The sequence below is a fragment of the Salvia splendens genome, chromosome 13, assembly GCF_004379255.2.
Source record: "Salvia splendens isolate huo1 chromosome 13, SspV2, whole genome shotgun sequence".
NCBI classification, from domain to species: Eukaryota; Viridiplantae; Streptophyta; class Magnoliopsida; order Lamiales; family Lamiaceae; genus Salvia; species Salvia splendens.
Window position 1 is genome coordinate 6939056 of NC_056044.1, and position 27744 is coordinate 6966799.

Sequence of the window (27744 nt, forward strand, 5' to 3'; positions counted from 1 at the left end):
TAGCTTCACTGACCCTTAACTGCGTGAAACTTTCTATTGACGAAGAGTTTGCCAAGTCTTTCGTTGCCTTGTTCATCCCCTCATAAAAGGTGTGATGTATTTCTATATCCGCCATACGATGGTTCGGACATGCATCCAAGAGGCTCATATACTTTGCCCAATAATCACTCAAGGGTTCATCGTAACTTTGCTTCACACTGGTTATCTCTCTCTTCAGCGCACTCGTCTTAGATGACGGGAAGAATTCCCCTAAGAATGCCGACTTGAAATCTGCCCAACTCTCGATGGAATTGGGGGGCAGTCGCATGAACCAGGTGTTAGCCTCCCCTTTTAGAACGAACGGCAAAGCCTTCAATCTGTAGTCATCCTCTGTCTCCCCTGCTGGTCTTCTCTGTGCCCTACAAATCTTACAGAACTCATGAAGGAATTCGTAAGGGCCTTCATAGCTCTTTCCACTGTACGTGGGCAGGATTGCAATAACATGGGGCTTCACATCACAAGCTGTCTGCCCCGGGGTGACAACTATAGCTTGCGGCGGTTCTCCTTCGGTATGCGCGTTCAGCATCCCTATCTCCGGATCATCCTCTCCTTGGGCAGCCATTCTCCTCGGGTTACCCTCCAACTGTAGTACCTGTTCTGGTATTACTCCCTCTATGGTGTCTTGCTCTTCGTCACTACTCGTACCTAGGTCAGACAGGGCTGTCGACTGGCCAGAACGAGTGGGCACAAGTATAGTTCCTCGCTGGAGTAACTTCGGTCTCCAATGGTCAGGAGTCGAACTGCTTCTCATAAACTGAAAGAAAAAGAAAGAAAAAAAATTATGAACAATATGTACGCCAAAGTATCACACACAATAACAGCTAATAACGCCATTCATCCCCGGCAACGGCGCCATTTGAAAGTGCAGGTTTGTGTCAGGTGTCGTTTCGAGCAAAGGATGTATCCTACTGATCAGGATGGAATTCCCAGCTAAGCCTGAACCTGGTATCAAAAATTCCTCAACCCACTTCTACTGACTAGTATAGTGGACGTAAGGGTCGAATCCCACAGAGATGATGCGTTTTGGTATTGTGGTGATATTCTGGAAGGTTTGGTTAGCTACCACGCTTTGGGTTGAGACTTAATTTAGGCTGGAATTTAAGATGGTACTCTACTGACTAAGAGGTGGGAGAGATGTTTGACAGGCGGCTGTGTACGTGAGAGTGGGGAACATGATGTTTCAGAAACATATGGAGAGTACGAGTTTACTATAAAAGGCTAAGCGGAATATCAGAGGAAAAAAAAGTAGTTATGTGACTAGGCCTATAGATCTGAAAAGTAACAGCTGAAAAGTAAAGGACAAAAGTAAAAGTGGTTAAAAAGCAAAAGTGGTCCCAAAGTGGATGGAGATGTATTCTTCCTCAACATGAATCAATTCAGATCAGCAAATCCAGACTTATCACCATAGAAACACAGATTAACAACTTCATGAACACAAATCTACAATGAAAACTTCAAATCAAAAGATCGAACACCGAAACTGCAACTAAACTTACTGGGTGACATGCAAGGTGGCAGAAACTACGTAAACTAGGCCTTCACACTTAACCATTTCAGATCTAAAATCTAACAGCAAACTGAACTCATAAACTCAGATCTATCAATTCGGAAATGAAAACATACTCGCAACAACTGGAAATTACCGTAACAACTGGATCTAAGCTATCTAGGCAGAAAAGAACGAAATCAAACAAGAACCGATGCACATAAACAACTTCATAGCATAAAATCGTTTGGATCGCAACTAAGACTTCAAAGTAAGCAAATATTGAAAGTGCAACATATCCAACGTAAGAAAACAAAGTGCGATAAACTAAGAAAACAAGTAAAGATTGTTTTGCCACTCCGAGTGATGAAACTGTTAACACTACGAAACACGCTGACTGGAACGAGAGGGTGGGGAACTCCGGCGAACTGATGAGCTTCAGGTGACCATGGCTGTGGCGAGCAATGAGAATATGAAGGATAGTGCTGAAGGATTGATCTGCCGAAGAAAGATTGCTAACTAAGCGTAGGAGTTGATGAACTAAATCCTTTTTTTTCTCTCTCCAAGTGGCTTCCTTTTATAGGGAGGTCCCCCTTGATTTTTAGGGTAGACTCTCTTCATGAAATGACTCTTTTGCCCCTTGCTTGCGGCTGATTTTCCCAGCTATCCTTCTTCTCCATCTCGAGCCTTCTTGGTATGCATCCTGGTCAGTATTGCACCCTTTTGACGCCTTTTCACCTGAATTATCCGAACATTCCCATACTGGCTAGAACACTCTCCCTGCACACTTTAGCAACTGTTTTACAGATATATTTCAATTATGCACATTATACTGACCAGTAACCAAGGCCTAGAATACGACTTATCAAGGCTTCAAGCCACTTCTCTCGATCAGTGTCTGACACCGCCTTGGTATAGGTCTTAGGCTCATCATCATCTTAATCAACTTCATCATCTTGGTTCTCAACCATTAGATTCAGTCTCTCAGGTGCACGACGAATCCTTCTAGGCCTATCGAGTTGGTTTTGCTCTGGTTCAGGTTGTTCGTTCCGTATGTGAGAAGATTCAGGAATATCACTATGATTTTCTTGAGGTGGAGGTGATGCAACTATTACATCACCTTGTCTTTGATGCATCTCATTGTCTTGAGGTGGTCCTTCGAGAGTCTCTCTAAGGTCCTCTCTAAGATTAATTTCTCCTACCAATAGATCATCAAAAACTCTCACTGAGTTATTGTCCAATCCAGTGGATAATACCTCATCCTCATTGTTAACTTGTGTTTCTTGAATTTCTTCAAGATCTACTGTATTTTGACCATGTTCCTTGCAGTCATAACTCTCTTCAAGAAACATCACATTCCTTGATGTTATCACCTTGTGATTTTCAGGGCAGTAGAAATCATATCTTTTAGTGTCTTTAGGATATCCCACAAAATAAATTTCTCACTTGTAGTTTCCAATTTATCAGTCATCATTTTCTTAACAAAAGCTGGACAACCCTAGGTCCGGATATGGTTAAGACTTGCTTTCTTGCCACACCATAACCCATATGGTGTTTTCTCGACTAATTTAGAATGAACCCTATTTAGAATGTAAGTAGCCGTTAGTAAGGCATGACCCCATAAGAATAAAGAGAGACTGGCGAAGCTCATCATGGATCGAACCATATCTAATAATGTTCGATTTCTCCTTTCAGATACTCCATTCATTTGAGGTGTACCAGGAGGTGTCCAGTCTGATTGGATTCCATGTGACTTCAAGTAATCAAGAAATTATCGGTTCAAGTATTCCTCTCCTCGATCTAATCTAAGAGTCTTGATACTTTTCCCAAGTTGTTTCTCACTTAAACTCTTTTAATTTCTCGAAGACCTCATATTTATGTTTCATAAGATACACATATCCATACCTTGATAAATCATCAGTAAAAGTTATGAAGTACGAATAACCACATCTTGCTTGAGTTGGAAACGGTCCACACACATCTGTGTGAATCAACTCTAGCAAATCCTTGGCACGCACCCCCAGAAAATGGTTTACTTGTCATTTTTCCTTTGAAACAGAATTCACAAGCTTCATATGATTCTAAATCAAATTAAGTGAGCTAGTCTAACTTTCTCAAACTTGCTATTATTTTCTCAATAATATGACTAAGTCTACAATGTCAAAGATAAGTTGCATTATTCGTATTACATAGCTTAGGTCTTTTGTTTTGCACATTGAGAATATTTCGTTTGTATTCAATCATATATAATCCATTTTCAAGAGTGGCATTTCTATAAAACAATCCATTAAAACAAAACGAGCACCTGCTGTTTGCAAAATGGAAAGAAAAACCTTCAATGTCTAACATCGGAATGGAAATAATATTCTTTAAAATAACTGGAACAAAATAACAATTATGTAAATATAGTCTATGTCCTGAGGGAAGATCTAATCTATAAGTTCCCACACGTTCGGCAGCAACTCTTGCTCCATTTCCAACATGCAAATCAACTTCCTCAAGTCTCACTTTCCTGCAGTCACTTAGACCCTGCACATTATTACAAATGTGTGAGCCACAAGTTGTATCTAATACCCAAGATTGTGAATTATTCATAGACATATTTATCTCAATGACAAACATACCCGAGCTCCCACTTTCTGCACCTTGTGCCTTGAATTTTGGGCAGTCTCTCTTCCAGTGTCCCTTCTCATGACAGAAAAAACACTCATCCTTTGATAATTTCGACTTCTTCTTGGCCCCACCACTCTTAGGCTTTAGAACAGTATCCTTAGATGTTTTCTTCTTCTGTTGCTGCTTATTCTTCCATTTTGAAGACTTCGCAGAAGAGCTCACCATGAGCACAGAATTTACCTTAGCAGTGGAAGACTCATAAGTCTTAAGCATATTGTGCAGCTCTGGCAGCCCAACCTTCGTGTTGTTCATATTGAAATTCACAATGAAATTCTCAAAACTACTAGGAAGAGACTGCAGAATTAGATTTGTTGAGACAGTTGCGGGGAGCACCGTTCCAATCGAAGCTAACCTCTCAATCAAACCAATCATTTTCAGTACATGCTCACAAACCTTGCCTCCATCATGAAGCTTGCACTTGAAGAGATCACGAAGTATCTCATACTCCATAGTTTGAGCTTGTGAAGCATACAAACTCTCCAAGTGCTTAAGCATTTCATATGAAAGCATGTGTTCATGTTGTCTTTGCAGTTCCAAGCTCATAGATGACAACATGACACACTGAGCATCAGATGCATTATCAATGTATTTCTGATGAGCTTCAACGTCAAACGTAGCAAACTCAAGAGATTCCTTATTGGGGATGACACCGATTGGTTTGTCCAGGACATACTCAACCTTGTCATGCTTTAGCACCAAGCGCAAACAACAGAGCCAATCCGTAAAATTTGACCCAGTCAACTTGTTTGTTTCCATCAAACATCTATAAGCCAAGTTTGACATTTTATCTGAACAGCAAATAAAATGAAAGCAAATCAGAAAAGCATATAAAGATCACATTTGTATCACTAATCAAATAAAAGGTTTATTATATTGATTAGCTCCCACTAATTTTAACCTATATTATGTCCCCCAAACATAAAATACGAATTTATATCAAATATAAATTTTAGTGGTCCAAGATCCAAGTCTATATTATTGCAGCCCCTGATTTGGCTGATCATTACAATAATATCACAAGGTAGGCCTCCAAGCCAATTGCAACAACTATTTTGCAATTCTTGGTTTATTAATCCAATTAATATGCATCCATAAACTATTTAGGTCGCTTTGGCGTCACTAAACAATTTAAGCAAGTCAACCCCATCACATGATGCCAACCATGCATCTATGAATGAGCCTAGACCTTGTGGGTTTAGAGTAAACGCTTTGCCGTAAAACTCGTGGTCGAAAAGACTAGAATATCAAACAATTATGATGGACGATGCGTTTGTTTCAAAACAAGACTTGGTGAAAAAGTGTGATACTAGTTATGTGAATATAATATCCAATATTAAATTTCAAACAATTACTGGGCGCCGCCTACCCAGACATAGTATAACACGGACTACAAATACTGGGCGCCGCCTACCCAAACATAGTATAACACGGTCTCTAACTACTATAGTTACAATAAATAAGCATAAATCAAATATCATGCTTATCACATAAGATACCAAATAATGCTCAACAAATAAAATCAAATTTTATTTTCTAATTAAAGGTGGATTTAATAATTATACTAATTCTAAATTAATATAATATATATTTAATAATAATTCAAAATTAATATTAAAGTGATAAATGCAGAACGACTTACTAATCAAATTAATAAGCTAATTTATGTAATTGGGATTTTATTACTATTAGTTCTAAACTAATAAAATATTAAAACTTACAGCCCAACGAAATAAGCACAACATTTAAAATTAGGTTATTAGAAAACTGAAATCATGGCCAAGCCACTTTCGTCTTTTGAGTAATCTTCTTCCACACGTTACCCAGTAACGTCCAGAGCCTCCCTACATTGCCTCACCATCGCCGTGGCTGCCTAGCAGCAGCGTTCCAGAGGGTTTTGCCCTCCCATGTCTCCCAGCAACGTCTCTGGGATGCTACTTACGTCGTCACGGTGTTATGCCAAGCAAAACTCAGTGTCGGCGCATCGCGCAGCGAATGAGAATAACCCGACGCCCAGCCATTGAGGTCCGATAAGACGTGTAGAGGAAGATGAAGTTTGAATTTTGGATTTTAAACATAAATTTTCGAAAACACTAAGAAGAGATTTCTGTGTCTAAAACTCCCAACAAATTTATGATTTTGAAAAACATTGACAAATCATGGTTTGAAAGGATTTTACCATTGAAATCTATTTAGTTTTTCTTTTTCGAACTATTCAAAAATTTTGAAGTCAAACTCCAAAATTAGTTTGCAATTTTCGGTAATTTTCACAAAATTCTTTTGAAGGAATTGAAATCTAATTTCAACTTCCAAACAATTACGGAACCAGTTCATAAATTTTTTTTAAATAAAATTTCAAAACAGACCAATCACATAATTCAGATTTCTAAAATTATTCCACTATTAATTAGATTACAAAATTGATTAAGAATCGAACCTTGCTTTGATACCACTGTTAGGAATTCTTGTACTCATCTAATGAGCGCAGCGAAAATTGCATACAAGAATAACAGATCTAGATTCGTAATCATATTGCAAGTTGAGCATGTAAAACACAACGGAACCAAATCTTACTTGTTGTGTTGTTTTCTTCTACGATTGTCTCCTGCAAGTTGAATCCACTATTATCGAGGTCCACGTGCAATCCAATCCGATGCAGGAACTATCCCGGTACAATTGCTCCGTAGAAGAATGCTAGGAATTCTCTCTACAATGTTTTACGTATTTTCTCTCTACTGTTACTCTATTTCTCATTTCCCACAATGGAGAATAAATAACCATTATATAGATGAAGAGTCACTAGGGTTCCATGATTGTTGGGCTTATGGACTAATATAATTGTAGCATAACTATAATTAATTAATCCATATTAATCTAATTCTAGCCCATTTCCTTTCAAATTCTCTATTTTTGTTCTGTTCCATTCATTGTTGTTTGGTATTTCATGTTAATTTACAAAGTTGCAGTGAGAAGTGTGAAATTAATGACGGAATATAATGTTATGAAGTACATGGGTACAGGAAATAATGTACGCGTAATGGCTAATAATGTACGTGTTTCAAGGAAGACTAAAGGCCCATTTTGGTCCTTAACATATTGCGATTTTATGATTTTGGTCCAAAACATTATCTTTTGAATTATTCGGTCCCTCACAAATAAAAACGGGTCACATTTGCTCCATTTTGGACGGTTCCGTCAAAAATTTGACGGTCAACGAATTTTAACTTAATTTTGACTGGATTAACAATTTTAACAAAATAATGTATTCTACCTATTTGGTCATAAACATATTGTCTTTGTTCATCCATCATCTCATCCCCTCCATCCCAAAAAAAGGCCCCAATCCACAGTGATGTCCGGCAGCAAGACTAGGGAAGTGGGTGGCGGAAATCCACGAGCCGCAAAAGCAAACGCCGCGCTGGCTCAACACCTTTTCCACTACCGAGTATGCAGCCCGCCCCTACAACCTCGTCGCCTACATTCTCGTCGTCGCGGAGCAGACGAATCTGGCGTGGTGGAGGCATTTGTGGAACGAAATGATGGAGGGGGTAAAGGGGAAAGAAGTCGGCGTCAGAGGTGGCGGCTGTGAGGGCAAGGTCAGCGTCGGCAGGTATGGCGGAGGGGGTAAAGGGGAAAGATGATGTTGGATGCTAGAGTGTAAAAGAGTTGGAGAGAGGTTCTTGATCTAGACGACAATGGTGTTGAGGAAATGAAATTGAGAGCATTTGAGGGGTAGAAGTGCAGAGCCAAACTTTGGAGGTCCAAAACAAAACCTCTAGGGCTCGCTGCCTCCCTCCCTCGGAAAGCTCACATCTCTCCAAACTTTGGAGGTCCAAAACAACCAGCTCTCCGGCGCCCTCCCGAGTCTCGCCAAGTTGAACTCGCTGAAAACGCTCTCCGTCAACAACAACAAGTTCACCTCCGTCCCTCCCGACTTCTTCGACGGTATGACCTCTCTGCAAGAGGTCTCCATGGATTACAATCACTTAGCTTTGGGTTAATTAGTTATTAGACATTAATAAAATATATTTATTAACTTAATCCGGTCAAAATTAAGTTAAAATTCATTGACCGTCAAATTTTTTACGGAACCGTCCAAAATGGACCAAATGTGACATGTTTTTATTTGTGAGGGACCGAATAATTCAAAAGATAATGTTTTGGACCAAAATCATAAAATCGTAATATGTTAAGGACCAAAATGGGCCTTTAGTCTTCAAGGAATAATGTTTAGGCTAAGTAGAACTAAATAATGTACGTCAAGTGACCTTTAATGTATATGTGTTATACTAAGTTATGTACATGTGTAAGTATTTAATGTTTGTCGAGAGTTGAATCCATATCCTCTGGGTTTAGCAATCCATAGGGCTAGATTATAGTACCCATTCACAAACGAAACCATCTCCAAGGGTAGGAGGTTTGAATCATTCCCCTAGGGTTTATCAACCCATGGGGCTAGGGTATAGTACCACCACATCCATTGAATTTCGCAGTTTTTTTATTTTGGATATCATAATATAGATAATGTATGCAAACTGGGCTTTAATGTACATGCGTAGAACTAAATGATGTACATATTTATTTATTAAATGTTTGGCGAGAATTGAATCCATACCCTTTGGGGTTAGCATCCATGGGGCTATGGTATAGTACCACCATATGTATTGAATTTCATTTTTTATGTGTATTTTGGATTTCATACAGTAAATAATGTACAAAAATTGGCATTTAATATACATGCGTAATACTAAATGATATATCTGTGTAAGGATTTAATGTTTGGCGAGAGTTGAACACATGTCCTTTAGGTTTAGCAATCTATATGGCTAGGTTGTAGTACCGACTCACAAACAAAATCATCATCAATGGCAGTGAGTTAGAATAATCCCCACAGAGTTTAGTAATTCATGGGGCTAGAGCATACTACCAACACATGCATAAAATTTCGCTTTCTAATGTGTGTTGGATTTTATTCAGAAATAATGTACGAATATAGTTTTTTAGTGTACATGCCTAACAGTGAATAATGTACAAAAGTAATCGTATAATGTATACTGTTTTGGATTATGTTTGGTGACAATTATATATGTTTTTTTGTGTATAGATGCTAGTCGTATGATTTCCCAGAGGGAAAAGGCTATAAAGGAGACGAGCAGACTGCTTCGAAAGTGTAGGACATGTGGTGTGATGCGCCATCATGATTCGAGATCATGTCAAGAAAAAGATACGGATATAGGCAAGGAGAAGCGTAAAGGGAAGAAGAAATCTTGATATTTTTTCGTTTCTTTTCCATACATAATAGCTGATTTGAGATCGACATTATTTACTACTGAATGATTACATTATTAATAAGTTTTCGTACATTATTCACTAGTGAATGACTACATTGGTTATGTATTTTATGTACATCATTTGTTTACGTAGTAAATGACTACATGATGTACGAATATGGCTTCGTAATGTACGAACGACTTAGTTTAATGTACAAAAGGCTTAGTTTAATGTCTTGCAGCACGTCTTTGGGTTTAGCAATCCATCGGGCTAGGTTGTAGTACCGACAGACTAACGAAAACTTCACCAAATGCAAGGAGATAACTATTTTCCCCTAGGGTTTAGCAATCCATTTGGCTAGGGCATATTACCAACACTTTCCTATTATTTCTGTTTTCATCCGTTGGTTTTGGTTTCATACAGAACTTGATTTACAAATATGGTTTTGTAATGTACGAAAGAATTAGTTTAAGGTCGATGTTAATGTATGAAAATGGTATTTGAATGTATGAATCTCAGACATTAATGTAATTAAATTACTGAATAATTTATGTACATATATAGCTATATCTTGTCGCTGTGAATGATATTTTAAAGTCATGTACAATTATGCACGTATAATGTATCATGGGTTGGGGAAGGTTGCATGTCCTTCTCAAAGTCCTCATCACCAAGATTTTTTGGGCGCTTTATACCTATTCAAAATATTGACATTGAAGAGATTAGACTACAAGCAATATCAAACCAAAGTACGAGGAGATTACACTATAAGCGACATCGAACAAAAGTACATCAGATAATAATGTAGATAATAAATTGTACGTAATGTACAGAACATGTTCACCAATGTAACTCAAACTACCATAACACATACTCCCTCCGTCCCGCACTACTCGCACTTATTTCCTTTTTGGGCGTCCCAAGTTACTTGCACTCTTTCCATTTTTAGTAAAAAATTTCACCTACAGCCGTCAATTTTGACTTTCCAATACACTCATTCCTTAATCTCCGTGCCGAAAAGGAAAAGAGCGAGTAGCCCGGGACGGAGGGAGTATTAATCTAACTCGAGGACTAGTCTAATGTTTTCCATCAATGTACTTCTGAAAACTATCCACATAATAATGTATAAGTTCGGAGGTAAATAATGTACATCTGGGGTTGAATAATGTAGCAGTCTATATCAAAATAATGAACAACAAGGTTTAGTGAGTCGGTACTATACCCTAGCCTCAAGGATTGCTAAACTCTTCGGGGGATAGATTTAACTTTCACAACATATTAAACCCATTATATTCTATATTAATAAGAATGTCACATACATATTAAATAATCATAATCATACATTAAATTCACAAAAGTATTCACGGTGATTGTTTGATAATCGTACATTAAATAATCATAATCGTACATTAACGAATTAATGTACCTTTGTGTGAATAATGTACACGCTATTTAAAATAATGTACCTTATCAATGGAATATTTTAAACCCTATTTAAAATAATGTACCTTATCAATGGAATATTTTAAACCCAAACTGATGTAGTTTACCAGTGAAATGATGTAAACCATTGAAGGTAAACACAGTGAACATTATGGACAGAAAAAAAAAAGTGATGCAAACCAATACCACCAAATAATCAACTATATTTCGACAACCAACCAAAAAAACAAAACCCAGAAAATATAAATCCAAATATTGACTAAAAAACACTGAAAATCATTGATTCACATAACCCAAACTGAAAACCAAACAACATAAACTTTTATCACAACACAAACCTAACGTCTATGGTTGATTTCGCGAAATAATGACCGAAACTCTGTCAAATCGACTCACCTTGTTCGCGTTCTTTTTCAAATCATCAAATCAGTGAACCGTAACCTTCAATTGACACACCAACTCGAACAAAGAAACTTCACGGCTTCGATTTGTAGTCACTGGTTCGGTGGCGTCTTCAAATGTTTAAGATTAGGGTTTGCTGAGATTTGGGTTGGAAGAATGGGGGGACTCAATTGTGAAATGATTGTGAGAGAGAGGGAGATGAACCTGCAGTTTTAATTAAACTAGTTTTACCACCCGTGCTATGCACGGACCATAAAACTTGTAAAAAAATTCTAAGATAAATGAATTTAAAAAACAACGTTGACAAATATTGAGTAATTATGCTTGCAGACGGATCATAAATGTCTAATAAAAAAACGAGAAATTTCGGAATAAGGGGTTAAATTCGCTGAACTTTCGTAATTAGGGATTTAATTCGCTGACCTTTCGTAATTTGAGATCAAGGCATGCGTATTCTTCAGAATAAGAGATTTGTGATATTTTATCTCATTTATGTTACTTTTTAATATTATTTCCCTCTAATAATTTACCAATTACCCAAATTACCCCTTCAAATTACTTAATTACTTTAACTAATTGTGTTCAAGAACATTTATCAATCGACTCTGAGGAATGACGTTGGCAATAAATATGAATCCAACTAAATGTGACTCATGCTTGTAAAATGTTAGTAAGACGCATTCACATACAGTAAGCATACCAATTCTCGTCAAATATTACAGAACTAACTATGTTTACAAAATGCGGGCCCCAACAAATGCCACAGATAGATTTTGATAGTTGGGCATGAGACAACGAAATAAAAGGCAGTTTTAGTAGGGATTCTATTGCCCTACCCATCTTCTTCCCTCCTTTTTTTTTACCAGTCTTCACTCTTCATCACCATTTCCCAATCCCATTCTCTCCTTTTCACAATTCCCTCCGCCACAAAGTCTCGTAAATCTCACAAAAGCAAATCACAGATGCCCTCCTCCGCCGCCGAAACCCTCCTCTCCATCTCCCTCCTCCTCGACCGACTCCTCATCACCTCCCTCTCCGTCTCCTCCTTCTTCTCCCGCTGGCAAATCATCCGCTCCAAACTCGCCTCCGCCAAATCCCTCCTCTCTGAAATATCCGACTCCCCCCACTGGTCCGACAACCCCCTCCTCCTCACTCTCCTCCCCTCCCTCCTCTCCACCCTCCGCCGCACCGAAACGTGATTGATAAATGCTCTTGAACACAATTATTCAGTTAATAGCATAGCTTCTTAGTTAAAAGTGATTGATATAAATGCTCATGAACATAATTCTTAGTTAAAGTAATTAAGGAATTGTTCACGTAAATATCCTATTTAGAAAGAGACGATTAATCTCTAATTATGAAGTAGAATTTAGGTAAAAATTTGAAGGGGTAATTTAGGCAATTGATAAATGGTTAGAGGGAAATAATATTAAAAAAGAACCTAAATAAGATAAAATATCACAAATCCCTTATTATGAAGAATACGCATGCCTCAATCCCAAATTACAAAAGGTCAGCGAATTGAATCCCTGATTACGAAAGGTCAGCGAATTTAACCCCTTATTCCGAAATTTCTCTAAAAAAAACACATTGTAAATATAAAGACAAATGAATAAGTGTGTATTTCCAATGAACAAATATTTTTTTGAATTTGAAACACATATATGAGTAGACTAAATAAAATATAATACAGAATAAAGATGAGGTAATAATACTTATATACATACATTATACATAAATGAATACTAAAATAAGTTCATTAAAAAACAAAAATTCATAAATACGAAATTACACAAATATCAACAATCCAATAGTTCATAAATTTTGAAAAACTTCTTTATAAACAATGTTAACAGTGGTATCACCATTGCCTTCATCTACTTCATCTTTACACACCAAAATCTTCAAACCTTCACGACTTGTGACTCTTGATATAGCAACATACAGCTGTCCATGATTAAAAACATGTTTTCTCAAAAATAATCCAACATGAGAGAGTGATTGACCCTGACTCTTGTTAATGGTCATTGCATACGACACAGCCAAAGGAAATTGTCTTCTTTGAAACTTGAAAGGCAATCTCGGATCAGATGGTATTAATGACATTCGAGGAATCAACACTTTATGACCAATATTATGGCCACCCAATACCTGTCCCTCTAACACATAATCACCTAATCGTGTAATTATCAATCTTGTGCCATTACACAACCCGTTTGACAGGTCTATGTTCCTCAACAACATCACAGGAGTACCAACTTTCAACAACAATTCATGGTTAGGTGTACCAGAACACTTCAATTTATTCAAAAACTCAACAGAATGTATCTCAGCAAGACCATTTGATGTTGAGTCAGAGTTTGAAATACTATCAGAACTAAAGTAAACTCGACCTTGAGACTGATCCAAATATATCATGAATTGGTTAACCTCGTCAACTACCTCTAAAGTAGGAGCAAGTATAGTACGACCATGCAAACAACTAATCAATTCTTCAGGATTCATGTAAGAAGGATAGACATTTGAAACAATGGTTCTAAGAGGATCACCAGAATTTGGCAAAACAATGTCAATGGGAAGTTGAATAGCCACTTCACCATCATTTGGACCACCAATAACACCATCTCCAATAGAAGCAACCCAAGAGGAAAATTCCTTCAACTTAGAGGCTTCATGAACATTTTCTGTATTCAAAAGCCTCATATTTTTTGTTAGCCTTAAAACTGTGCAACTCTTCCAAAGATAAGATGAGTTAATGGTAGCATTCACAACATCTTGACGACTGCCTTTAGGAACAACTGGCAAGATCTGTCTAAAGTCACCACCAAAAACAACAGTTTTTCCACCAAACGGTTTGTTCCTATTTAACTCATCGCAAACACGCATAATATCTCTCTTAAAGTTCTATCCACGGCTTCTATGCAATGTTTATGAATCATCGGAGCTTCATCCCATATAATAAGCTTAGCTCTCACGATCAACTCAGCCAGTGCACCGCCTGGTTTAATATTGCACATAGAATCTTCATTCACATTAATGGGAATTTTAAACCGAGAATGAGCTGTTCTACCACCAGGCAATAATAAAGAAGCTATGCCACTGGACGCCACAATTTAAAACAATATCGCCCTTCGAACGAATCCCTGCAGACAATGATCTCCAAATGAAAGTTTTCCCAGTACCCTCCATACCCATAAACAAAAAATATTCCTCCATAATTAGAATGCACAGACGACATTATAGTGTCATGCACAGAAAGTTGTTCACCAGTGAATTTAGAGATAGATTCCAAATATTCCCTTGCTAAACATTCACGATCATAACACAACTCATCAACAATCAACCTATTTTCACTTGACTCAAAATACTGACTATCGGATACGGCAAACCATGAAAATCACGCAAAGTTTTGCCAAGATTTTGCAACAATTTCTCAATCTCTGCCAATGCAACATTCTGAATTTCATCCTCACTCAAGATCATACCTATAATAATTAAGAATACGTTGTTAGAATTAAACTTATATTATAAATTGAAATTAATAACAAATAACATAATACACATGCAATTAAAATAATTAACAAATAACTTACCAGGATTATTTGTTAATTTCCGGCGGTTATAAAGAACATCTTCAGACAAATATTTCTAACATCTTTGCCAAACAAAGTCCGGCCGTGAAATAGATTCAGATGTTAACAAACTCACAAAGAGCAATCTCAAAGAGTGAGCTGAAGCCCAAAAAGAAGCCTCTACAATTCCATCAACATATTCCTTATCATCATCCAACAATCCTAAAGCAAAGCAAGCATCTCTAAATGTATCATACTGAACACCATTAACACATCTGATGTCTTCATATGAAGAAGCTCCTTTAACAATATTCAACAAACATCTGAGATAATACATATCACCAGAACCAGGGGCAACATAAAACAACCTTCCAATCGAATATCTTTGTTTCCTAGGTTCCCAGCGATTCTTCTTCCATACAAACTTCGTCGGAAATTCACCATAAGTGAGATCCCTACCTTGAGAATATATCTTATTTGCTTCCATCCAAGCCAAGAACTTACTTTCATGAATTGTCTTACGATTCAAAACAGTATCCAAGTCATCAGCTTCATCAAACACTACATGTTGTTGATCTGGAAGATGAAAACTCAATCTTTCAACAGGAGGATCCTTATATTGAATTTCAAATCCAAATATTCTCCAAGCAGCTTCACAAGACGATATATACCTACAATTGTAGTACAAACTTACTTCATCAATACATCGTTCAGTACCACCCGCACCAGATTGGAAAAAAGAAGTTGTCACACGGTCGTAACCCTTATTTATATACTTAAACAAATACTTAATAGATCGCGACTGATTGCACCACTCAACGTTGATATGACCGTCATACTTCATAAGAAGAAAACGATTGTGTGGAACAACATATCTATTATCTAAGGGCACACCATCCTTCATAACAACACGACCATTATCTCTACGTCTGTAAGCAGGGTAGCCATCATCATCAATGTTTGTGGCCGCGAGATATTTCTTGGGAAAATATTTGGAACAACGTCCGTTCAGCATGCAATGAGATGATTTTCGAACAACACCACACGGCCCATGCATCATGAATTCTTTAACATATTCATGATAGTGAGGATCAGTTGCTTGGTCAGGAAGTTCAGCTGAAATTATCTCATCAATGCGTTGAGGCTTAGGATGTTTGTCCTCATTGCTTAAAAACAGCAAAATATGGGCATGAGGCAATCCACGTTTCTGAAACTCAACCGTGTACACAACTACAAAAAAAAATTTATTTTTCACAAACAACTAACAACAAATTTATAAGCAAATGTCATTATTTACAGAAAGAATGCTCAAACATACCTGCCTTCACAACTCCAAATATTTTTTTACTCTTAAGATCTCTTATCAAATTATCCAACTTGACTTTAAATATCCTACAAATAATATCTGGACGATCATCTGATTTCAAACCCTTAGATGCAAGATATCGACATATCTCTGGCCACTTTGGATTGCACGTAAAGGTAATAAACAAATTTGGATAACCAATCCACCTACAGATCGCCATAGCATCTTGATAATTCTGAACCATATATCGAGCTCCACCAACAAAACTGGAAGGCAAGGTAATTCGTTTCCCATGCCTTGAACCATCTGTCTCACCACGAAGAACAGCTTCTGCTAAACCACTATACAATTCAGCCCGCAACCTTTTCTGATGGGTATCGTACAAAAGTAAGACGACCAGTCTCAATCATCGTATAGGCATCAACGACAAACTGTTGAAACAATCGCCTTCCAAATAAAAGAATAGAATACTCAGAAATTCTTTCATGTAAGCGAAACGCGAAAAATTCTTTAGGACTAATACTTTTCCTATGGGTTGATGAAGAAGAAGAATTTCTAGAAAATCCAATATCTTCTTTATAACCATCCTCCCCATAAGGAAACAAAAGTGGATACTGAAGTGGAAGATAAGAAGGATGCAGTTCACTAATGCGTTGCAACTGCCCTGACTTCTTTACAACAACAATATCTCTGTCACCCAAAGCTTCATCAAAATCCCCAACGACAAGCATAGCAACCTCAGAAACAGAAGGTAGATTATGAGTTCTTCCATCCCTACCTCTCTTACCAAGCAACCTCAAACTTACATTGGGTTGATTTTCAAGCCCAGTCTTTTCTTTGGCCATACGAAAAGACTTTACTAACACATTTTCTTTATCCAACATATGTTGCAAATCACTAACAATCTCTGAATGAAGATTATTCACAGCATCCCTTTGTCTGTAAAACAAAAATTACTAATTTATTTTTTTACAAAAAAATATAAAAGTAATGTGTTAAAAAATGAAAACTATTTACCTCACAGACGTTATTCTGTAATTGATCTCATCGTCCGTATCATACACATATAACTGGGCAAACTTCGGTTCACAACCATCTACTGGTAGTAAACTACCAATTAAGTGGTAATTTTGCCCGTATAAACGAAATACAGGAGGACCACCACCGGTGTTCACACTATTATCAACTTTACCTCCCATGGAGGTAAAACCAAACATCGAATTATATGAACGAATATTTTTCAAGTAGTGACTACTTTTGGCGTCATTAGAGAATATTAATTGGTGCAAAAAAAAAAAAAAAAAAAAAAAAAAACGTCAGGTGGAGCAGTCAATTTAGGAATCTCAATATTTCCATTCATACAACATCCCGAATATCTTGGATTAGTGGGCTTAGTTGGTTTGCCAAGACGTTCCTCATACCAAAATATTGCCCCACAATGCGAACACATATACGAAGGATCACCGATATCCCAAAATTCTATAAAACAAAATTGTTAGTAAAACATAAATAAAAAACTGATATACTTTGAAATATTTAATCAAGAAAATAAGAATTTTTAAAAAGTTACCAAGCAACGATAAAAAATTTACCTCCATCTTCATTTAAATTGGATGAATCAAAAGAGCTCTCATTGACAATAGACCGATTGCGTTCATCAAGAACATCATCACTTATAACAATAGGACTTTCAAATGATCCACACACATCAACTACAATACATAAAGCAAAATTAGTAGAAAGATAGTACACAAAACATAATTAGAGTATTACTTTCCAAATTAAAATAATACAATAGATTGCTATTAAAATTTAAAAATAATTACCACAAGTTTACTCAAATAATTTAAACAATTCTACTTTTTTAGAACCTAAGGTTAACATCTTTGCCCCAATTCGGCGAACATCGTTAGCTTTATTGATGAATCTGTAAATTATGGCGAGAATCCTATAACAGTATAGATTAATTTGGGGTTTTGAATCTTAATGTTTAAGGATATTCTGATATTATGAGCCACTCTTTAATCTCACCGCTATTTCACTCTCTACCTTTTTCTATGTCTCCTATTTTTATTTGCAAGTCGTCGTTGACGTGATGATTCAAATAAATCTCTCAACTAACAAAATACTACTACTAACTTACTCCATTTCATAATAAAACAACCCAAATAAAATGCATCAGAGCCCAAACATTTCAAAAGCCCAAATCTAATAGCCCAAAACAAACCACACCTGCCTTCTAGGGTTTGACACTAATTCGCCTAACACTTTCCCGGTGAAATCGTTGCAATCCTTCCTCTTCTTCGTCACTCCACCTCCATCGCCCCCACCGTTACTCGTCGGCCATGGTGTCGCCGGCGAGCCAAACCTGTCTCCCCATACCTCCTTCATGCCTCTCTTCCAAATTATTCTCAATCGGTCAACCCAATTTTATCTCATACAAAATGCATACAGCGAATCGACGCCATCTCCGGCTAAATCGAATGGTCCACTCTGCTTACCGTCCAACCGTAGTCTATTTCTCACTCGGCCTCACCTTGCTAAGCATCTCTCCCTTAAACTTATGTCCAGAATCACATACCTCAAAACCCTAACCCACAAAATGCGAAAAAAAGGGAATAACTCAATCTCCAAACTAAATTATGTTCGAGAGTGTCTACGAAATCGACGATAGCATCATTTCACGGATGGATTTGAAGAGAATCACAATTACTTCACCAAAACCGAGCAAAGAAATTCTCAAAGGTAAGACAAATTTCAAAACCTATGTATTCTTACTACTCAATCAATTTATGTTGCTTCAAACTTATTACAGTACATGTTAATTGAAATACATGTTTAAAAGTTGTTACTGATCGCTTCAAACAATGGGCAAATTACATCTGTAATGTTTGTCAAAATCAAGTAAATTTAAAAAAAATTACACTGATAGGAATGAAATCACTTAATTAGGATTCATAATGAATCCTAATGTATTCAATTCCTTGCTAACCTATGAGATTGTGATTTGCAGATGCTAATGTATAGGTTTTTTATTGAACTGGCATCCAAAATAAATTAGTTGGATAATTTCAGAACGTGCATAGTACTAAATGAGTTTTAAGAAAAAACATAATACAACTCCAGGAGAAATTTCAAAACAGAAAAATTTACATAGTTTACCTGATGTTGTAGGTGTTAACTGCTGATGACCACAACTCTTAAGTATGGCAGATCTTTTTAACTTCTTCATTGATTAAGAATCTCAACTTGAATGACAATGAAGGTAATAAAAACTTATATGTACATTAAAAAGAAAAAAAAAATCAGATTATAGTGAGGACATCTTAATCTCTGCAGATTACATCTTTTAAAGCTTTAGACCTTCACAAGTACCAAGAAGACCTTTCAGATTATCCCACAAAAAAGATGATTTAAATTGGTATTTCAGAAATTAAAAGGATGAAACCCAAAAGAGTTTTCACTAACATGATTCTCAGATATTGCTTAATTTTCAGCTTAGAATAATGGCCAAAAAATTCTTGTTAATTTCCTGAAACTGCTACATATTAGGACTTCAAGGAAAAACATATAGTAGAATCTCAACTTGAATGACAAAGAAGGTGAAATGATTCTTGGTTGTGCCTTACAAACAAAAAAACTTCAGATTATAAGGAGGACATATTAATCTCTGCATATTCCATCTTTTAAAGCTTTACAACTTCATAAATAGCAAGATGACCTTCACATTATCCCACAAACCAAACAGTTCAAATTGTTATTTCAGAAATTAAGACTCTAATTTTATCAGACAACTTTTGTTCACAAATGCTATATAATGTGCCAATGATTAGAACACAACATGTTCCAAAAAAGGCATTTCCTTTGAAAATCTGATTTTACATGTATCAATAATAATCTATAAGTATCATTCAATTTGAGAATGATTTCACCTTTGTTTTGACAGGTAATAAGGTGTGAAAGAAGGCCCACTGAAGTGACAAAAGGATGGTAAAAAAGCAATAAAAACAGGTTCTAACTTTCCCAATAGATATAAAGCAACATATGATCATAACTGAAATAACAGCTAAACGCTTATAAAATTGAATGGCAGATTCTGAATAATTGTGTATAACATTGTATGAGTTCTCAGCTTACATCAGCAATTATGGACACATATGAATCTGAATGTTGACTGCAATGTCTGAAAAAATTATTATTAATAACTAAGTAGATAAATAGAGATTTTATTTGGCAACAAACAGTTTATTTACAATGTTCAAAGCTTGAATATTGCATTGATATAGTGATTCAATTTGATAATGATTTCACCTTTGTTTTGACAGGTACTAAGGTGTGAAAAAAGGCACATTGAAGTGACAAAAGGATGATAAAAAACTAATGAGAAGAGGTTAGAACTTTTCCAGTAGATATAAAGCAACATTATCATAACTAAATTAACACTTACATGATTATAAAATTGAATAGCAGATTCTGAATAATAGTGAACAATATTTTATGAGTTATCAGCTTACAACATGAATTATGGACACATATGAATCAGAATGTTGACTGAATGCCTGAAATAATTATAATTAATAACTAAGTAGATAAATAACAATTTTATTTGTCAACAAACAGTTTATTTACCATATTCAAAGCTTGAATATTGCAATGATATAGTAATTCAATTTGAGAATGATTTCACTTTTGTTTTGACAGGTAATAAGGTGTGAAAGAAGACTCATTGAAGTTACAAAACGATGATAAAAAAAACCAATTAAAAGAGGTTAGAACATTTCTACTTTCTAGTAGATATAATACAACAGCTGATCATAACTCAATTAACTGTTACATGATTATAAAATTGAATGGCAGATTCTGAATACTTGTGAACATTATTGTATGAATTATAAGCTTACATCAGGATTTATAGACACATGAATCAGATTGAAAATAGATTATTTTACACATCCACTTCTACAATTGCTTTCAGGTTTATTTAATGATTAATACTCCTTTACTGACCTTAATCATACATTTCAAATTTAAACATTGTCAAACATTAAAATACATAATAAGGGGATAAAACAGAACAATAAATTAAAAACTTCATTATAAACTGAAGGGATAGCTGAACAATAAAAATTCTTGATAAAAATCAATCTTCCTAACTTGACTACATGGAAAACATGCACATGCCCTAACAGCATCAAAAAATTGTCAAGTTCAGTGCCAAAATCCAATTCCAACACAACAAAACATAGGATGAGAATTCTTTTAAGCTGCAAAAAAAAACACTTGAAATCATAAAGACCAAGCATGATTGCCCATCTAATTAGAACCAGCAATTCATCTGAACTTCACCAACATCAGCACATCTGTCAAATTCTAAATCCAAGCATCGCTTTACTGAGCCTTCAGCACCCCATCCATGATTTTTATCATTAGAAACAGTAGACAGATCAGGTGTATCAAACACTTTCTGAGAACCCTATATTAATAATGAAAGTTAATTATTAAACAGGATAAATATTTACAAAATAATCAAAATAGAAAAAATATAAACAGAAATACCTCAGCAACAACAACTCCCACATTTAATTCAGATCCTTCAACAAATAAGTCACTGATATTCTCATTACCAAGGCTGGACAGATCAGTTGTAGCATAAGGCTTTTGAGAAACCTATAAGTAATATGAAATCAGATATAAAACAATACCAACTGTTTCAAAATACTAAATATAGCTACTCAATAATAACAAAATATAAATACCTCAGCAAGATCAGCTCCAAAAAGTAGATCAGATAACTTGGTATCAAATTTAAAAATCTGTTCACCCAAGTCTGTAGGTGTATACTTGTCAACTACTTCAGGGAGATTACAAACTTTGTTCACAGTAAATGGGTAACTTCTGTAATACTCAATATGATTTTTCAACTGAAGTTTAAATAGGACATTCTGACCCACAAGAATCTCTTCAATAAGTGCAGGAATGGAATTCTTAGGAGCAACCTGCTGAAATAGAAATGAAATTAGAGCTCACATGATACAAAAAAGACTACATTCCAGTGTTTAAATATACAAACCTGACCACCATTTCCTAAAAAATCTGTCACACTTCTCCCTAAAAGTTGGCTGTCTTCCCTATCCCACAATAACAAAGATGCATTGCTGGTATGATCAACAACATTCACCACAAACTTGAACCTGATTAAGACAATATTATTGATATTAATTACTTAATTATATTGGAGTTGGATATATATACATATAAATTCATAAATTCAGATACAAAAGTACCACACCTTTTAACTGCATAAGAATGAGTTTTTGTACATCCAGAACAGTTAAATTTATTATCCACTTCTCTGACCTTCTTAACACAAGTCTTACACGCCAAAAAATACCATTCACCATAATGGCACTCAACTGACTCAATTTTACCAAACACCCAACATGAACCTTCCTGTGAACCACAAAAAGAAATAAACTACTGAAATATTATACATATAATTCAAGAAACATAATAACATAAAAGAGATAGATCTGACACTTATTCAATACCTCTAGGCAAGACAAATCCTCAAGGGACTTCACTTGTAGATCATCATATTCACCACCAAGCCTTTGTCCTCCTTCAATGACAGAACCTTGCTGAAGAAAACTGCTATCATCTCTTATTCTAAACAAAACAAAATAAAATTTTGATAAATTGAGTAATAAATAAATAGAAATGGGTAATAAGTACTAAATAATATAACCAAGAACTGACTTGAAAATCCAGTAGTTAAAAATAACTACCTCATCCTAAAATCTTTCACTTCTTTAACATCAGCATTGATCACAACCTTAGAAGCTTGAAAATGTGTAGAAATGCGAATTTCACCTAAAACATAAACACTAAAAGATTAAGACAGATAATGACAAATAAAAACTTTAAACAGAAACAAAACATCAAATATAATTAACCTCTAAATAGATTGCGCTTGCAAAACTGAATAATAACAATTGGAATTGTTCCTTCACTCTTTTTCAGTTGATCCAGGTATAAGTCAACATTTGACTCTCATATTGTGCAAAATAGTTTGTTGTGACTGTTAAGAAAGATATACAATAAGTTTAAGAAAAGTAGATTACAAAATGTGATTGCCCAAATAGTAATCAACTTACTTCTCATCAGATATTTCAATCTCAATCAATCTATACTTAGATTGAGAGATAACTCTACCAGGTCCGGTTATCACACCAATGACATCTAAAAACAAGTCATTAAGATTGACAGAAAATAGCTTCAATCACACTATCACATAATAGGCAGTAGATAGAATAAGTACACTAAAGTAAAGTTCAATAACAAAAAAATCATACCAAAGAATGATGAATCATCAACATTTCATATTGTGATATTTCACCAAAGGGCTTGAAGTCAAACATTTTTCTCAAAAACCTAACATCATTAACCTCAACCATCTCCGTCTTGACATTCATTAGCAATCTATACTAGTGATTTGCTGCCTTGTTTCTGAGAGTATTAGGTCTCACAAAGAAATTTTTAATACAAAATATCCCTCCTTCCCTAAGTTTAGTTCCAAAGTTCTGGATTAAACTGTTTGGAAATGTTGCTTGAATTCTGGTACCCTGAAAATAAATACCAAAATATATGTTATAAAGTATAACATTATTTAATAACTGTAATAACTGTAATTCAATTAATACATGGTGTCAGATTGCATATTCTCCAAAGATTATCTACCTTCGAGTCATGAAACACACATTCTGAGCTTCTGTCATTCTTGTCTTCAGGTAAACCTTGATAAGCACGAACACACCTCACTTTGATTGTGGAGTTGGTAATAGCCTTGCTGAGATTGTTAACACAGGTAATGAATGGAGCCATTATTTCAAAGTGTTCCTGTAAAATGACAAAAAATTGGTTCAATTACAGCCATATATAACTAATGATGCAACTCATACAACCCTATTATTTAACCCTCTCACTGATATGCAGGTTTCTGTCAGAATCTATCAAAAAGGCAGGACTAAAGTCCTAAAAGGAAAGATACAAAGAAAGGTAATGAGGCCCTCTATTCATTATTAACCATTTAGTAATATTTCCTTCCAAAAACCATGTATCAACAGTATTGATCTCCAAAAGGTTGGCCAAGTTATAACCTCTGAAAAAGACTAATTAAGTGACAAATAGATGGTCAGAAACAATTAAAAAGATGATAGCAACAAATGATGAAGATCATTCTGTTAAGATTGTATATTACAGCCAACCCATAACACTTAGTCTACTGATTTTATACAACAACCCATAATACTTAGTCTACTGATTTTATACAGATTACAGACATATAATTACTGATGCAACTCAAACAACTCTATTATTTCACTCTCTAACTCACTGATCTGCAGGTATCTATCAAACTATTAATACAATTCCAATAGAAACACTTTGTCTACTGATTTTATACAACAACCAATAACTATAACTTCAACATATGTGCAGATATAACGCAAGAATAAGGGAGATATCAGAGAAAGAACAGGGAGGTCAAGAAGATCTTTTACCAAACTGGTAAGAATGTACATTACAGCAATAAAAACAATTCTAATAGCAACAGGTAATATACATTTACTCTACTGATTTTATAAGAAATGAATGAAGATAGAACTACCAATAAACAGAGCTAACTACTGTCAGTTGGAGTGGGATGTAATTTGTAATAGAGAGAGTTGCTAACTGATTTATGAACTAAGTAATTAATCGTATTTATAGAGGAGGGAAACCAGCCTGCACTGCACACATGTAAACTACTACATATTCCCAAAAAAACAGAATGATTATTAAAACCTTTCACATATCTCCTTTAAAATATATATCAGATAATATTTTCATAAGTTTAAATAAGTATAAAAACAATAAAAGAGTGTTAAAACTGCATTACCAATATTAGGGTGTAAATTAGCCGAAGTAATAATAAGCAATATACATGAGTGTCAGCTGTGCCTTGGAAAATGTATGAAACAGTAAAAGCTATTTATTGAATGGCCCATTTTACTTGCCCAATAAATGAGTTTGCTGTTTGATATTTCTCTATTTAAACTAATCCTATTTTTACAGGAATGCAAATGGGTTTCATTCTAACCCTAAAAGGGAAGTGAGTAGTCGCCAGCCACCCTCTCCAAGAGAAAAAGAGAGACAAAAAGTTAACATAGCCTGCTACCTACACACTCTGCAAAAGTTCTGAGAAGTGATTCTTCCATAACCAACTCTTCAAGTCTGCATCTGAAGTTAGCAAAAAATCCAAAACGATGCACATTAAAAGGTAACACATTTCATAACTAAAAATTAGTTCAAATCAAGTCCACTAACTATCTTAATACCCTTTTATATTAGATTACATTCTTCTTCAGAATACTTATAATATCACTATCATATTAGATTGCATAATATTCACATCACTTGAAAGAGTCCCTGTTCAAGTGTACACACAAACATAAAATATTAGATTGCATAATATTCAGATTCCTTGAAAGAGACTCTGTTCAAGTCTACACACAAGCATAACTTATATTATTTCGACTGATTAATTGCATAACTTTTTATGATTAGTATTACATAACCTTTTATGATCAGTTTATACTAATTACATTATTTCATAGATTAGTATTACACAACCTTTTATGATCAGTGGCTACTAATTATATAGTTTACCAAATTAGTATTACATTACCTTTTTGAAAATGTTGTATTAGTAACACAATTCCATTACTCCTCAAAGTTTGCTTACATTTTAACTAATAATACTTTAATTTGTCAGGGATGGATTGCAAAGAGTTCTAAATGAGCATTGGAATGGTTTGAAAATTTGCTTAGATTTTAACTAATGATGTATTTAATTTTTCAGGTATGGATTGCAAAAAGTTTGCTTGGGGTCAAATTGCATATATAATGGCTTCACACATTAAATGACAGCAAGCAATTCATAAACTATCCACACCCTCCCATCTTGTATTATATTAATTCATTTAAACTATCCACACCCTCCCATCTTGTATTATATTAATTCATTTACATTTCCTTTTGATACTATATTTAAATGTAATAGCAAATAGTAAATATTGTAATAGAATAGTATATACAAAGTAGGCCTTTGGCAGATATAGGCAAGTGTCTACACAACTTTCCACAAAATACTACAAAAAACCTATATTTAACAGGTTAAAATTGTTAAAAAATAATAAACATTCAGCAGTTATTATGGCCAGTTTCCCACCAAAAAGTGCAAAATTGGGATTTTCAAAAGTTGTCACAAAACTCTCACTTTAGATAATGATAGATGGTGCAAATCCCGGAAATGCAGTTTAAAACCGATGGTTGAATTTGCGTGTTTCCCATTTTACCCCTGTAATGTAGCTAAGTAATGTATTAATGTAGTACGGATGTTTTAAATCACACCCATTGAAATCAGTAATCCAATGGCGGATATTAGTGTTAAGTTTAAGTCTAAGGAGGTGTAAGGACCTTAATGCACCCCTGCACTAGTATTATAAAACTTTTAAAAGTAATATTCACTTCATCCCAACAAAGATGATCTATTTTCGTCTTAAATTTGTCCTAATAAAAATAACTAATTTTTAAAAAATATAAACACTTTTGTCTTCTTTTAACACACAAAATATTGAAGTGTGCTATTCAAGTGTAACTCCATTTCAAGTCCGAAGGATGTAGTGGTGAATGATATTTTACTACCGTCAATTTGTAGTGATTTTATTCCCTGTTTTTGTTTTCTTCTATTCTCCAAATTAAACTCTCTCTAGTCTCTATTTCGTTTTTCTTCTCATCATGTTCGTCCTATAATTTTCTCATGGTATCAGTGGGAAACCTCTTCCGCTCTGATTATATTTTCTGATTCCGCTCCAATTCAATTTTTGATGGTGGTGCAACGTCCTAATTGTAAAGTCTATGTTGCTCCAATTCAGTTGATGATCATGGTAGTTCGTATTTTTTATATCTGAGTGATAATCTAGGTATTTTGCTTGTTCCTCATCAACTCATTGGATAAAATTACATTAATTGGAGTCCCTCGATGATTGCTTCTCTTTTGGAGAAGAACAAGCTAGTTTTTGAGGATGAATCGTTTTTTGCGTCCTGATCGGAATGATCTCCTTTTTTCTGCTAGTTGCGATGCAACAGTGTATGGTCACTGCTTGATTGTGGAACTCAATTTCTTCTTATGATGTATGTTTCAGCTAATGAGAAAATATCTTCTCTTCTCCAAATTAAACTCTGCTTTGTTTTTCTTCTCAACATGTTCATCCTATAATTTTCTCACAAAATAACATAACAACATAGCATAAAATCTTGTACTACCAAATAGGATTAAGATAATACTCTACCTAATAAAAAGATAAGGAATCCGAGTCAAGAAAAAAAAAAATGCTTATTTGAATAATGAATTTTTATTAAGCTAAAAAATTAAACAAATACAAAACTTATAAATCATGACTAATTAGCTTTTTTGGATTCTATCAAAGTGACAATATAAATGTGTGTGTGAAAAC

At 35.0% G+C, this 27744-nt stretch overlaps 1 protein-coding gene and 3 long non-coding RNA genes across 4 annotated transcripts; all 4 read right to left on the reverse strand.

Annotated features, from left to right (window-relative positions):
* Positions 1 to 9965: 9965 nt before the first annotated feature.
* Positions 9966 to 11476, reverse strand: LOC121761688. The gene is made up of 2 exons (XR_006042072.1): positions 11306 to 11476; positions 9966 to 10161 (listed from the first exon to the last, which is right to left on the reverse strand). It is a non-coding gene; the product is annotated as an uncharacterized LOC121761688 (long non-coding RNA).
* Positions 11477 to 13126: 1650 nt separating this feature from the next.
* LOC121760408 lies at positions 13127 to 18657 on the reverse strand. The gene is made up of 9 exons (XM_042156085.1): positions 18642 to 18657; positions 17782 to 17901; positions 17207 to 17381; positions 16587 to 17128; positions 16202 to 16495; positions 14965 to 16113; positions 14701 to 14796; positions 14494 to 14614; positions 13127 to 14171 (listed from the first exon to the last, which is right to left on the reverse strand). Exons 1-9 carry the CDS (start codon positions 18655 to 18657, stop codon positions 13127 to 13129), a joined length of 3558 nt encoding a protein of 1185 aa, XP_042012019.1.
* Positions 18658 to 22034: 3377 nt separating this feature from the next.
* On the reverse strand, positions 22035 to 22597 carry LOC121761770. Its single transcript, XR_006042093.1, has 3 exons — positions 22479 to 22597; positions 22260 to 22380; positions 22035 to 22185 (listed from the first exon to the last, which is right to left on the reverse strand). It is a non-coding gene; the product is annotated as an uncharacterized LOC121761770 (long non-coding RNA).
* Positions 22598 to 22837: 240 nt separating this feature from the next.
* On the reverse strand, positions 22838 to 23237 carry LOC121761771. Its single transcript, XR_006042094.1, has 3 exons — positions 23143 to 23237; positions 22975 to 23059; positions 22838 to 22855 (listed from the first exon to the last, which is right to left on the reverse strand). It is a non-coding gene; the product is annotated as an uncharacterized LOC121761771 (long non-coding RNA).
* Between the last annotated feature and the right edge of the window lie 4507 nt (positions 23238 to 27744).